Source organism: Salmo salar, chromosome ssa13 (genome assembly GCF_905237065.1).
Source record: "Salmo salar chromosome ssa13, Ssal_v3.1, whole genome shotgun sequence".
Lineage (NCBI taxonomy): Eukaryota > Metazoa > Chordata > Actinopteri > Salmoniformes > Salmonidae > Salmo > Salmo salar.
Genome location: NC_059454.1, coordinates 100,009,373 through 100,023,536, shown reverse-complemented (window position 1 = coordinate 100,023,536; position 14,164 = coordinate 100,009,373). Strand labels below are relative to the sequence as shown.

Genomic DNA, 14,164 nt, shown 5'->3' with positions numbered 1-14,164 from the left:
GGCGTCCTTCCTAACTCAGTTGCTGGAGAGGAAGGGAACTGCTCAGGGATTTCACCAATGGTGACTTTAAAATTGTTACAGAGTTTAATGGCTGTGATAGGAAAAAACTGAGGATGGATCAACAACATTGTAGTTTCTCCACAATACTAACCTAAATGACAGATTGAAAAGAAGGAAGCTTGTACAGAATTAAAATATTCCAAAACATGCATCATGTTTGCAATAAGGCAGTAAAGTAATGGTGCAAAACATTTGGCAAAGCAATTAACGTTTTGACCTGAATACAAAGTGTTATGTTTAGGGCAAATCCAATACAACACATTACTGAGTACCGCTCTCCATATTGTCAAGCATAGTGGTGGATGCATCATGTGGGTGTGCTTGTAATGTTTAAGGACTGGGGAGTTTTCAGGATAAAAAATACATGGAATGGCGCTAAGCCTTGGCAAAATCCTAGAAGAAAACCTGATTCAGTCTTCTTTCCACCAGAAACTGGAGGATGAATTAACCTTTCAGCAGGACAATAACCTAAAACATAAGGACAAATCTACACTGGAGTTGCTTACCAAGAAGAAAGTGAATGTTCCTGAGTGGTCGAGTTACTGTTGTGAATTAAATCTACTTGAAAATCTATGGCAAAACCTGAAAATGGTTGTCTAGTAATGGTCAACAACCGATTTGATCGAGCTTGAAAAACTGTTTTAATATTAATGGACAAATGTTGCAAAATCCAGGTGTGGAAAGCTCTTAGAGACTTACCCAAAATCCAGGTGTGGAAAGCACTTAGAGACTTACCCAAAATCCAGGTGTGGAAAGCTCTTAGAGACTTACCCAAAATCCAGGTGTGGAAAGCTCTTAGAGACTTACCCAAAATCCAGGTGTGGAAAGCTCTTAGAGACTTACCCAAAATCCAGGTGTGGAAAGCTCTTAGAGACTTACCCAAAATCCAGGTGTGGAAAGCTCTTAGAGACTTACCCAGAAAGACTCACAGCTGTAATCGCTGCCCAAGGTGCTTCTACAAAGTATTCACTCAGTGGTGTGAATATTATGTAAATGAGAAATTTAATTTTCAAAAAACATATTTTCACTTTGTCATTATGGGGTATTGTGTGTAGATGGGTGAGAATTTTTATTTTTTATCCATTTGAGTTCAGTCTGTAACAACAAAATTTGGAATAAGTCAAAGGGGTCTGAATACTTCTTGAAGGCACAGCAAAAAATAATCCAAGCCATTATAACTGTCTCAGTTAATAGGAACCAGGACAGTTCTAGAAGCTTGCTTCACTTTTGTATGTTCAATGTTTCTCACAGGAAGTTGCACCACTCACTCAAGCGTCCAAATGAGGCTCTAAATCATAATTCATGCTGACTGCCATCCACACCCTCCCCCCCCACCCGCAGTACAACACCCCCCCACCCGCAGTACAACCCCCCACCCGCAGTACAACACACCCCCGCGGAAAGCCACTGATGACTTTATGTATAACTGCGGAGTTCTAGGTGGCGTGGCTCTCTTAAATGTTCCTAAACACAGCTGAAACAATTATCTGTAATTGCAGTGGGTTCCAATAGTAACAGATGAGAATGAATAGCGTATTTAAATAACTGTATGTGAGTCGTGCCCCACTGTATCATATTGACCAATTTCACACATCTAAATACCAGCCGGCGAGGATAATTTCAAAGCCGTTCAGATTCTTAGGTTCGTTCAAATAAGCCATGATGAACTTGCTTACTTGAGGTTAACAAATGGTAAATTCAATGTAAAAGCAATTTACACCTAATGGATGCTTTTATGAGTCACGATGAATCATTAATAATTGAGTACACCATTAATGTCTGTGTGCCTGTGGGACGCGCACAGGAACCTGGATAGTGGACACACACAAGTTAAAACATGCGCGCGCGACAGACCGTTCGATTGTAGGTTAATAAACTGGTGATAACATGCATATTCAGAGAATAGATCACCTACCGAGTGCTGTCGTTAATTTCAAATATTGCATTTGCCGGAGCATCTTGGAATAATCAGTTTCCACGGCGGCTGGAGCTCGTATTCTTCGACCCTTCCCGTCCGACGCGCAATATTCAACTGAAGACAGAACTCTCTGGAGGCGTGAGGGGTGATTGAACTACTCTGAGAATTAGTCTGGCATTTCCTGCATGCTAGCATCTGCGTTTGAAGTATTTTAAACTTACAAGAGGAACCCTGTAAGTGTCACTTAAAGACTGGCATTTATTCCGTTTTTAAAAAGAAGTGTTATTATTCTCCTGGTCTCCCGGCACATCACTGCTCCATATCCTCTACTGCTGCGTAGGCTACTGTGTGGAGTGGACGGGACCGGGAGAAGAAGTCAGGACCCAAGACTTCAGTTCACCCTGATATCATAGGCACTGAGTGTGTGGGAGTTGGCTTGCCAAGTCGACCCATGGGAAAATCTTACCATGCAAATAAAACCAGTGACAGTGACGTCTGACTCTGGAAATAATAGCAGCTAGTTATTTTGGAATGGGGGAATCGCCACCAAACCAATGTGTCTTGGAAATGTCTACTTTTTTTGCCATTACTCCACCACCACCAGTGTCATGTTCCATAGCCTATTTCAAAAGAGATTCCTTTGCTACAACTTGTGAAGTTAGGGGAAAATAGCAGGTGCCCCCAGCCCTATACCTGATACTTCACATTTAAATAGGCAACTGGCAACATTTTTTCTTTAACCCTTATTTTACCAGGTAGGTTGACTGAGAACACGTTCTCATTTACAGCAACAACCTGGGGAATAGTTACAGGGGGGATTAATGAGCCAATTGTAGACTGGGGATGATTATGTGACCAGGATGGTATGAGGACCAGATTGGGAATTTAGCCAGGACACCAGGGTTAACACACCTACTCTTAAGATAAGTACCATGGGTTCTTTAGTGACCACAGAGAGTCAGGACACCAGGGTTAACACCCCTACTCTACAATAAGTACCATGGGTTCTTTAGTGACCACAGAGAGTCAGGACACCAGGGTTAACACCCCTACTCTTAAGATAAGTACCATGGGTTCTTTAGTGGCCACAGAGAGTCAGGACACCAGGGTTAACACCCCTACTCTTATGATAAGTACCATGGGTTCTTTAGTGACCACAGAGAGCCAGGACACCAGGGTTAACACCCCTACTCTTAAGATAAGTACCATGGGTTCTTTAGTGACCACAGAGAGTCAGGACACCAGGGTTAACACACCTACTCTTAAATAAGTACCATGGGTTCTTTAGTGACCACAGAGAGTCAGGACACCAGGGTTAACACCCCTACTCTTAAGATAAGTACCATGGGATCTATAGTGACCACAGAGAGTCAGGACACCAGGGTTAACACCCCTACTCTTAAGATAAGTACCATGGGTTCTATAGTGACCACAGAGAGTCAGGACACCAGGGTTAACACCCCTACTCTACAATAAGTACCATGGGTTCTATAGTGGCCACAGAGAGTCAGGACACCAGGGTTAACACACCTACTCTACAATAAGTACCATGGGTTCTTTAGTGACCACAGAGAGCCAGGACACCAGGGTTAACACCCCTACTCTTAAGATAAGTACCATGGGTTCTATAGTGACCACAGAGAGTCAGGACACCAGGGTTAACACCCCTACTCTTAAGATAAGTACCATGGGTTCTATAGTGGCCACAGAGAGTCAGGACACCAGGGTTAACACACCTACTCTACGATAAGTACCATGGGTTCTTTAGTGACCACAGAGAGTCAGGACACCAGGGTTAACACCCCTACTCTTAAGATAAGTACCATGGGTTCTATAGTGGCCACAGAGAGTCAGGACACCAGGGTTAACACCCCTACTCTTAAGATAAGTACCATGGGTTCTATAGTGACCACAGAGAGTCAGGACACCGGGGTTAACACCCCTACTCTTAAGATAAGTACCATGGGTTCTATAGTGACCACAGAGAGTCAGGACACCAGGGTTAACACCCCTACTCTTAAGATAAGTACCATGGGTTCTATAGTGACCACAGAGAGTCAGGACACCAGGGTTAACACCCCTACTCTTAAGATAAGTACCATGGGTTCTTTAGTGACCACAGAGAGTCAGGACACCGGGGTTAACACCCCTACTCTTAAGATAAGTACCATGGGTCCTTTAGTGACCACAGAGAGTCAGGACACCCATTTAACATCACATCCAAAAGACAGCACCCTACACAGGGCAATGTCCCCAATCATTGGGATATTTTTTTTAGACCAGAGGAAAGGGTGTCTCCTACTGGCCCTCCAACACCACTTCCAACAGGATCTGGTCTCCCATCCAGGGATTGACCAGGACCAACCCTGCTTAGCGTCAGAAGCAAGCCAGCAGTGGGATGACTGACAACTACCTGATAATGTCGAAGAAAACCAATTAACAATAAAAGCAACTGAGGTCACACAAAATGTTGATGGAACTATTTCAGTAAAAATATTTGCCAGCTATAATGATCATTCAGTTAGGTTTAAAAAAAAAAAGCTCTGTCATTATCGTGTAAAGAACATAACCTTTACCTTCTCCTTATCGATAATACAATCTGTACAAATGACATTTGCTTTAATTTCTGGGCTGTAACAACAGGATAACATTAGCTTAAGATTTAGAGGTATGGGGGTGTGCTTCTGGCTTATGACAAGTTATGACAAGCATGCATAGTACAATGGTTGACTCTTACCTAACCCTACTGACAGTTAATTCACTACGCATGTTCTAGAGAAGATCCTTGTGGGTTTCTTATGGTAGACAGGGGGAATAACATCCAGAAATTAGGTTACACTCTTGTAAAAAATGTTTTTAAAAGGTTTCTTCTGCTGTAACCATAGGAAAACCTTTTTGGGGTCCAGGTAGAATACTTTTTGGGGTCCAGGTAAAACCCTTTTTGGGTCCAGGTAAAACCCTTTTTGGGTCCAGGTAAAACCCTTTTTGGGTCCAGGTAAAACCCTTTTGGGGTCCAGGTAAAACCCTTTTGGGGTCCAGGTCGAACACTTTTTGGGTCCAGGTAAAACCCTTTTGGGGTCCAGGTCGAACACTTTTTGGGTCCAGGTAGAACACTTTTGGGGTCCAGGTAGAACACTTTTGGGGTCCAGGTCGAACACTTTTTGGGTCCAGGTAGAACACTTTTTGGGTCCAGGTCGAACACTTTTGGGGTCCAGGTAGAATACTTTTGGGGTCCAGGTAGAACACTTTTTGGGTCCAGGTAGAATACTTTTTGGGTCCAGGTAGAACACTTTTGGGTTGCATGTGCCCTCTGTGAAAAGGCTCCTACATGGAACCCAAAAGGGTTATATCTGGAGCCAAAAGGGTTCTACGTGGAACCAAAAAGGGATCTTCAAAGGGTTATTCTATGGGGACAGCTGAAGAACATTGTTAAGTTCTAGATAGCACCTTTTTTTCTAAGAGTTAGCTGTATGAGGGGATTGGGATTAGCCTGGAAACCAAATTGATTTGTTCTGTTTATTAAGAGCATATCCGTTTTGATTACAGGCAAGATTGTGACAACCTCCCATTGTTAAAATATCCTAATAAGTAAGAGAACATGCAGCCACAGAAACCGAGAAGTGGGGTTGATTATTACGGGAAATCTTTCATAACAATTCTGATTGAGACTATGCCCTGAGCCTCACGGGGCTGTTGTTGTGGTGTGTGTGTGTGTGTGGTTTTGGATGCTGGTTACATGAGATGTCTTCCTATTTACCTTGACATCATTTTCCATTTGGGAGGTAATGCCATAGTACATACCTGCCTGTCTGTTTCTACAATCCCTCAGTGGCTTGAACATTGTGTGTCCGTTTCAGTACTGTATAATACTGTACATGTTAAAATGGCCAGCTTCAGTCAGCTGATTCTAGCCATCCCTTCTGGTTAGTTCTAGTCGGGCACCCTAGTCTCTCATTCAGAGGACCCACACTTTTGTTAGTGTCTTATTGGTCAAGGTTACACCGAATACTTATCATCGCATCTCCTTCAGCCTATCAGTGGCCTTGATTCCCGGGACTTCAGTTTCAGTTAGTCTATGACCCCAGCACGCTGTGTGGTCAGAAACGTGCTTTCCCCATCCTGATGAGCACTTCCACGGTTTTCCCTCCTGTTGAACTTTTCCTCCTGTGGACTGAATCCCTTTATGTCTGATGTTTAATTGTGCGTGCATCTAAACAACACATAGTTAATGTCAGTTATCACTGGACATGATTCTCAGTTATCTGAACCATCAGTGATCAGAGGTGTGTGTGATGCCCCCCGCACAGTGACACAGTGCGGGGGGCATGTACCGTTACCGTCAATGTGTCACAGTACCGTTACCGTGACACATTGACTCGGTAACGGTACCTCCTGTATATAGCCCCGCTATTGTTATTTACTGCTGCTCTTTAATTATTTTTTTTTCTTATCTCTTACTTTTTTGGGGGGTATTTTCTTAAAACTGCATTGTTGGTTTAGGGCTTGTAAGTAAGCATTTCACTGTAAGGTCTACACCTGTTGTATTGGGCGCATGTGACAAATAACATTTAATGTGTGTGTGAATGTGAACGTCTTCTTCCATTAAACTCCCCCTAACCTGGACCTCCGCCTCGTCCTTGTTCTGACCGGACATTCTGTGGTGGTTGCTACCTGCCTTAAGCCAGCACCTAAGATGTCTTATTACATTTATGGTCCTTCGATTCTCTACAACCATACCCCTATTTTTCAATCCATATTTCTAGATGTTTCATACACACAGGAGGTAAATGCTGGGGTTCACTGCATCGGTTAGTTAACACATTGCAGATGACTGTTATTTAGTCATGGCTCCTGTAACACACTGTGAGAATTAGATAGTTCACAACAGTCTTGCCTGTGTCTTCCACCTATCAGATATACATTTTAGTCATTTAGCAGACACTCTTATCCAGAGCAATTTACAGTAGTAAGTGCATCATTTACGACAAAAAAATCATACTGGTCCCCTGTGGGGGTCAAACCCACAACCCTGGCTTTGCAAGTGCCAAGCTCTACCAACTGAGCCGCACAGGACACACAACAGGACACACAACTATACACCAGGAAGACACTGATTAGTGGTCATAGTTTATCCTCCCTTTCTACCCCACCTCACCTATGTCCGTTCCCACTGTCACTGTCTGTTACGGGAGATGTATCATAGTATAGGAAATATACATACTACAGACAGCTTATGAAGATGCTTATCCTGAGCAAATCCTTTATAAATGAAGAAAATGAGTTTAGATTGTGTATCATAACAGGAAGATATTTGCCTACTGGACTACCGGTCACCGAATTAGCCTAATGCCACAGTAAAGTAAATCCCTGCTTATTTCATATTCCCTATAGTGAATGGGGTTTTCACTGGACAACTAGGAGTCTGTTACATACAAGGAACCTGGAATATACATAAGAAGAACAACTAGCAGTCTGTTACATACAAGGAACCTGGAATATACATAAGAAGAACAACTAGGAGTCTGTTACATACAAGGAACCTGGAATATACATAAGAAGAACAACTAGGAGTCTGTTACATACAAGGAACCTGGAATATACATAAGAAGAACAACTAGGAGTCTGTTACATACAAGGAACCTGGAATATACATAAGAAGAACAACTAGCAGTCTGTTACATACAAGGAACCTGGAATATACATAAGAAGAACAACTAGGAGTCTGTTACATACAAGGAACCTGGAATATACATAAGAAGAACAACTAGGAGTCTGTTACATACAAGGAACCTGGAATATACATAAGAAGAACAACTAGCAGTCTGTTACATACAAGGAACCTGGAATATACATAAGAAGAACAACTAGCAGTCTGTTACATACAAGGAACCTGGAATATACATAAGAAGAACAACTAGGAGTCTGTTACATACAAGGAACCTGGAATATACATAAAAAACTGGAGCTTGTATTTTATGTGTGTTATGTTTGCTTTTATGTATTCTGGATGGTTGGCATCTCACTGCTTAAATCACCACTAAACACTGAACTCTGTGGTATTTTCATATTCTCAAAATACTCACCTCAGAACCCAGATCCAAATCTCCCGGACGTTGTAAGAGATGAAGGAAGAGGTCAATCAGGAACTATAAAACAATAAACTGTTACTTAATGTGAATGACTAAATATGGAAGATAGATAGAGCGAAGGAAGTTCCCCTCTCTGAATCAAATTAGTCATGACAGAAATAAGAAAAGACAGTAAGAAGTTTGCTTTCTCTTATTTCATTTATTAACTGCTTTCTTGTCTCTCCCTCCCTCGCTCTCTGACCATTTTTAAAACCCTGAATCCACTCCCTGTTAAAGATGAATACCGCAGGCTAGGGAAACCCTGTTTAGCTCAATGTGGATATTGAGTCAGTGACCTTTTCCTACACAGGGGACATGGATTGGAAAGGCTTCGAACCATTTTCTGACAACTCAGCATGAAATAAAGCAGAGTGATTCTACTGATTCTATTCTCAGAACTATGACGGAGAAGAAAGGCAATGTAAACATGAAGAAGACATGGGAGGGGTGATGAGTCACCTTGTTCTCAAAGAGAAACTAGACTTTTCCCTTTTTTACTTCCTTGTTTCATCCTAATTTAGGAACGGTATTTAGACAGTTAGTTTAAAACGCGTTGCACATACCCAATAAACAGGAAATGCCTTTTAGGGAATGGCAGCTGTGATTTCCAAGGTGATACAATGAATCACCAACATCAGTGCTTTACTTTCTGGGTTTGATGAGACACAACTTATCTTGGCCAATTAGAGCCATGTAAACACTCTGGCACCGCCCCATTTACCCTCCTCAGGCCCCTGGAGGCCCTATCTGCTCCTCTGTCCTAATGGCCATGCCTAGGCCATCAGGGTGCTGTGGCATTTCGGTTTTGTCAACAATGGCTCAAACATAGCCTCTCGTCTCTCTCTCTCTCTTGATAATATCCCCCTAAAGTCGATTGACGCTCTACTGCATCAAACAATGACATAATTTTGAATCTTGAATAGATCGCCGTGAGTTTATGCTAGAGACTAAGCGTTTCTTGTAGTGGCTGCAGCTCAATCAATAGTTCAAAGCTGGGGGTTACAGCAAGGGCATAACCTCTCTCCCAGTTACTTTTGGTGTTGTGAAACTTGTTCTCTTTCTGAGTCGTTTACAGTTGACAGATTTTATGGCGCTAAATTGAATTGTTGTGAAGGAGCATTCCAAAGTTGGAAGCCAAGCCATTATGAAATTCAATGCATTTTGCCATTGATCCTAAGTCACTGCATGCTGTGAACTCAGATCTGAATAACAAAGTGAACTCTGTTTTTACGAAAGCTACTTCTACCGGCGCCCATAAAAAATGTGTTGTAAGTGGGGTGAACAGTAAAGGATGCCAAGCCACACCTCAGCAGTAACTTTCCCCCCAACGTGCAGTTTCACACCAATCGTATTCACAGGGTTGCAGCATGCAAGCAGTGGTTCTGTGAGATATTGTCATAGGAATTTAGAGGCTACCAGTCTACTACATAGTTGTTTGCAATGTGACATTACATTCAGTGCATTTCCATTGCTCATTGCAATTGAGGATATCAGATTATGCTTAGGCAGCAGTTCTGAACAGGAGAAGCCCCAAGCGTGACATATGACATGAGTAGAGAAGTGGTCAGAGGATCAGACTTGTGACCGCAAGGTCAATCCCTAAAAATGATATGGCTTCTAGAGCAAGGCATTTCAAATATTTATGTTGAGTACATGGGTGGCCCTTTGTAAAGCACAACATTAACAACATAGGCAATGGCATGAACATCAACTGGACCATCACACTGTACAGTGATGCTGCTTACTGTTGCGCTGCATTTTATACTTTGACTAATTTAATTGACAAACACCTGATCCACTCAGGATCAGTGACAGTCTGACTGGATCCTCTAGTTTTGACTTCTTTCTGGTTTGACAGCTTTCCTTTGGTCATGGTGAGTTCAATCTGCCCAGGGCTGTGTGTCATTAAAATTGATACACTTCAGGGGAGTCAAATCTCCTCAAGTGTCTGCAGCGTTGCTTTCCGCTGTTGGGGAATTGACCCATGTTGTAGAGTATAGATCTGACCCATGCTAAATTGCCTCGACTCGAGTAACGAGACATGATTGAGATCATAAGGTCATGCTCCGTCATGGTGCTCAAATTAAGACGACTTTTACCCCCTCTAACTCCATCATTTTGGATTGAAACACATATTAGCCTTTGATACTTTGACCAGAGATAGAGAGCAGCCTGAGGGAAGGGTAATCCGTAGATAACGAGCCTATGGGCTGGAGGGCTGGGTCATCCTGGGTAGAAAGAGGACCAATACAGGCTCATCCTGGTAGAGATGAAATAGAAGAAGATTAGCCTTCACACTGCTGTTCTGTGTTCAACTCTCTACTGTCTTTCGGGCTTGGCATGCAGGTCTAGAATGAAGTTAGGTTCTCCATCGTTCTCCTGAAGGGTGCATTTCCTCCCTCCCTCTGATGCATTTAGCCATGTTGGTAACTCCCACCAGCCAATGTTAACACCAATACAATTATTTTACTGTAAATCCATGACAGGGAGAAGACCATAGTTCAGTAGAAGACTATACTTCAGGAGAAGACCATACTTCAGGAGAAGACCATACCTCAGGAGAAGACCATACTTCAGTAGAATACTATACCTCCGGAGAATAGCATACTTCAGGAGAAGACCATACTTCAGGAGAAGACCATACTTCAGGAGAAGACCATACCTCAGGAGAAGACCATACTTCAGGAGAAGACCATACTTCAGTAGAATACTATACCTCAGGAGAATAGCATACTTCAGGAGAAGACCATACTTCAGGAGAAGACCATACTTCAGTAGAATACTATACCTCAGGAGAATAGCATACTTCAGGAGAAGACCATACTTCAGGAGAAGACCATACTTCAGTAGAATACTATACCTCAGGAGAATAGCATACTTCAGGAGAAGACCATACTTCAGTAGAATACTATACCTCAGGAGAATAGCATACTTCAGGAGAAGACCATACTTCAGTAGAATACTATACCTCAGGAGAATAGCATACTTCAGGAGAAGACCATACCTCAGTGGAAGACTATTCTTCAGGAGAAGGAAAGAAAATCGGGAAGCAGTCTTAGTCAAGGGAATAGAGATTAGGACATTTGACTAGACTTTCTATACAATATGTTCTCTACCCTTCTATACGATATGTTCTCTACCCTTCTATACAATATGTTCTCTACCCTTCTATACAATATGTTCTCTACCCTTCTATACAATATGTTCTCTACCCTTCTATACGATATGTTCTCTACCCTTCTATACGATATGTTCTCTACCCTTCTATACCATATGTTCTCTACCCTTCTATACGATATGTTCTCTACCCTTCTATACCATATGTTCTCTACCCTTCTATACCATATGCTCTCTACCCTTCTATACCATATGCTCTCTACCCTTCTATACCATATGCTCTCTACCCTTCTATACCATATGTTCTCTACCCTTCTATACCATATGTTCTCTACCCTTCTATACCATATGTTCTCTACCCTTAGTGTATTTACACACTACTTCTCATGGATTTAGCAATGGTGTAAACCCCTCCCCTTCAGCCAATGCTTACGCAACACTTTGGGTGAAGTGTAGAAAACCGGGAAGCAACCCTAGTCTGTGTGTGTGTGTGTGTGTGTGTGTGTGTGTGTGTGTGTAGCAGTAGGGTTCTATTGTTAAGTGTTTCCTGAGCTGATCCACTGGGGCTGGAGAGGAAAGTGAGCGTGTAGTCCATTGTTTGGATGCAAAACACATTTTGGATTGGATGGATAAATGTATTCCACCATTTGCACAATGAGAGTACCCCCTTAAGAATAAAACCAAAACAAACAGTGTAGGGTAATTCAATTATCTTTATAGTGCTGGAGATATTCCAAGGTGTAAAAAATATTTGTTTGCCTTAAGGATTTGTTCTAGTCCTTAGAATTCTTATGAGCTAGATACCATTAAAGACGTGAATGCTATGGAGAACACCATGCTCTTGCTAATCATGTGAGATGATGAAAATCATATTTTGGGGTAATTATTATCGCCTTCATGAATGTGACACTTAACAGCCGATATGAAAAGTCACAATGACATTCCAACAAACACTTACTGTGTGACCCTTACTTACACACATTGCATTAGTGTTAATGTTGTCTCTCTCTCCCAATTCACCATAACATTATTGTTATGGTACAGTCCACTCTCCTGATAGGAAGCTACAGAACACCACTTCCTACCATTGTCAAGTCTAAGAGCAGATGTTGAAACATGACATCGCTTTCTCTCACTCCTTGTTCTTCTCCTGTATCTCTCTCTCTCTCTCTCTGTCTCTCCCTCCCTCCCTCTCCCCCCCTCTCTCTCAATTCAATTTAAATTTTTGGGCTTTATTGGCTTGGGAAACATATGTTTACATTGCCAAAGCGAGTGAAATAGATAATAAACAAAAGTGAGTTGTATTTACAATGACTGTTGCCCTTTTCTTTGTGGCAACAGGTTACAAATCTTTTTTGCTGTGATTGCACACTGTGGTATTTCCCCCAATAGATATGGGAGTTTATCCGAATTCTTTGTGTGTCTGTGCAATCTGAGGGAAATATGTGTCTCTAATATGGTCATACATTTGGCAGGAGGTTAGAACAAGCAGCTCAGTTTCCACCTCATTTTGTGGGCAGTGTGCACATAGCCTATCTTCTCTTGAGAGCCAGGTCTGCCTTCGGTGGCCTTTCTCAATAGCAAGGCTATGCTCACGGAGTCTGTACATAGTCAAAGATTTCCTTAATTTTGGGTCAGTCACAGTGGTCAGGTATTCTGCCACTGTGTACTCTCTGTTTAGGGCCAAATAGCATTCTAGTTTGCTTTGTTTTTTTGTAAATCCTTTCCAATGTGTCAAGTAATTATATCTTTCTCTCTCTCTTTCTCTCTTGCTCTCTTTCTCTCTGTCTCTCCCTCCTTCCCTCCCCCTCTCTCTCTCTCACTCCCCTCCCCCTCTCTATCTCTGTCTCTCTCTCTCTACATCTCTCTCATTCAATTAAATTTCCTCTCTCTTTCACCCCCTCTCCCTCTCTCTCATTCCCCTGTTTTTCTCTTTTGTCTAGTGTTTTAGTGCTACTGTAGTATAGTGAGGTTAGGTCCTTATTTAGGCCATCTGGAGCATGGACTCAGCATAGTAATGATAATGCGTCCTTGACTCTTACCATAATAGGACCATGCTTGGTACACAGCATCCAAAAACCAATAGCCTTCTGTTTTACTGTACGTGTCAAGTTCACACCCTAGTTTTGTCACACCTTGACTACTGTTCAGTGTTATGGTCAGGTGCCACAAAGAGGGACCTAGGAAAATTACAATTGGCTCAGAACAGGGCAGCACGGCTGGCCCTTAAATGTACATGGAGAGCTAACATTAATAATATGCATGTCAATCTCTCATGGCTCAAAGTAGAGGAGTGATTGACTTCATCATTACTTTTTTTTGTAAGAAGTGTTGACAAGCTGAATGCACCGAGTTGTCTGTTTCTACCACTAGCACACAGCTCGGACACCCATGCATACCCCACAAGACATGCCACCAGAGGTCTCTTCACAATCGCACAGTACTACATAGGGCCATGGCTACATGGAACTCTATTCCACATCAGGTAACTGATGCAAGCAGTAGAATCAGATACAAAAAAATTATAAAAACGCATCTTATGGAACAGCGGGCACTGTGAAGAGACACACACAGGTACAGACACACGCATGCGCACACACACGCTACCACACGCACTCTACACACACATTACACTGTAATATTGTTATATGGTGGTATTATATTGTATTGTAAATATGTAGTGGTGTAATAATGTTACATGATGTACAGTTTTATCTTTTGTTTTATGTGTAATGTAAGCACCTTAATGTGTTTGGACCCCAGGAAGAGTAGCTACTGCCTTGGCAGTAGCTAATGGGGATCCCTAATAATTACAAATACAAATACCAGACCAACTTCCTGCAGACCACAGGAGGCTGCTGATGGGAGGACGGCTCATAATAATGTCTGGAATGGAGCGAATGGAATGACACCAAATACATGAAAACCATGTGTTTGATGT

General features: G+C 42.2%; 1 protein-coding gene across 2 annotated transcripts in view; it reads right to left on the bottom strand.

Moving 5' to 3' along the window:
- LOC106568400 (integrin alpha-1) overlaps window positions 1-2,364 on the bottom strand; it is a 94,831-nt gene extending 92,467 nt beyond the window's left edge. The window contains exon 1 of one of the 2 annotated variants that reach the window (XM_014138710.2): window positions 1,976-2,364. In XM_014138710.2, the coding sequence (XP_013994185.2) occupies window positions 1,976-2,018 (43 nt within the window). In that variant the 5' untranslated portion in view covers window positions 2,019-2,364. The remainder of the gene's footprint in view (window positions 1-1,975) is intronic. The other variant, XM_014138709.2, reaches the window with a different exon arrangement.
- Window positions 2,365-14,164: the final 11,800 nt, after the last annotated feature.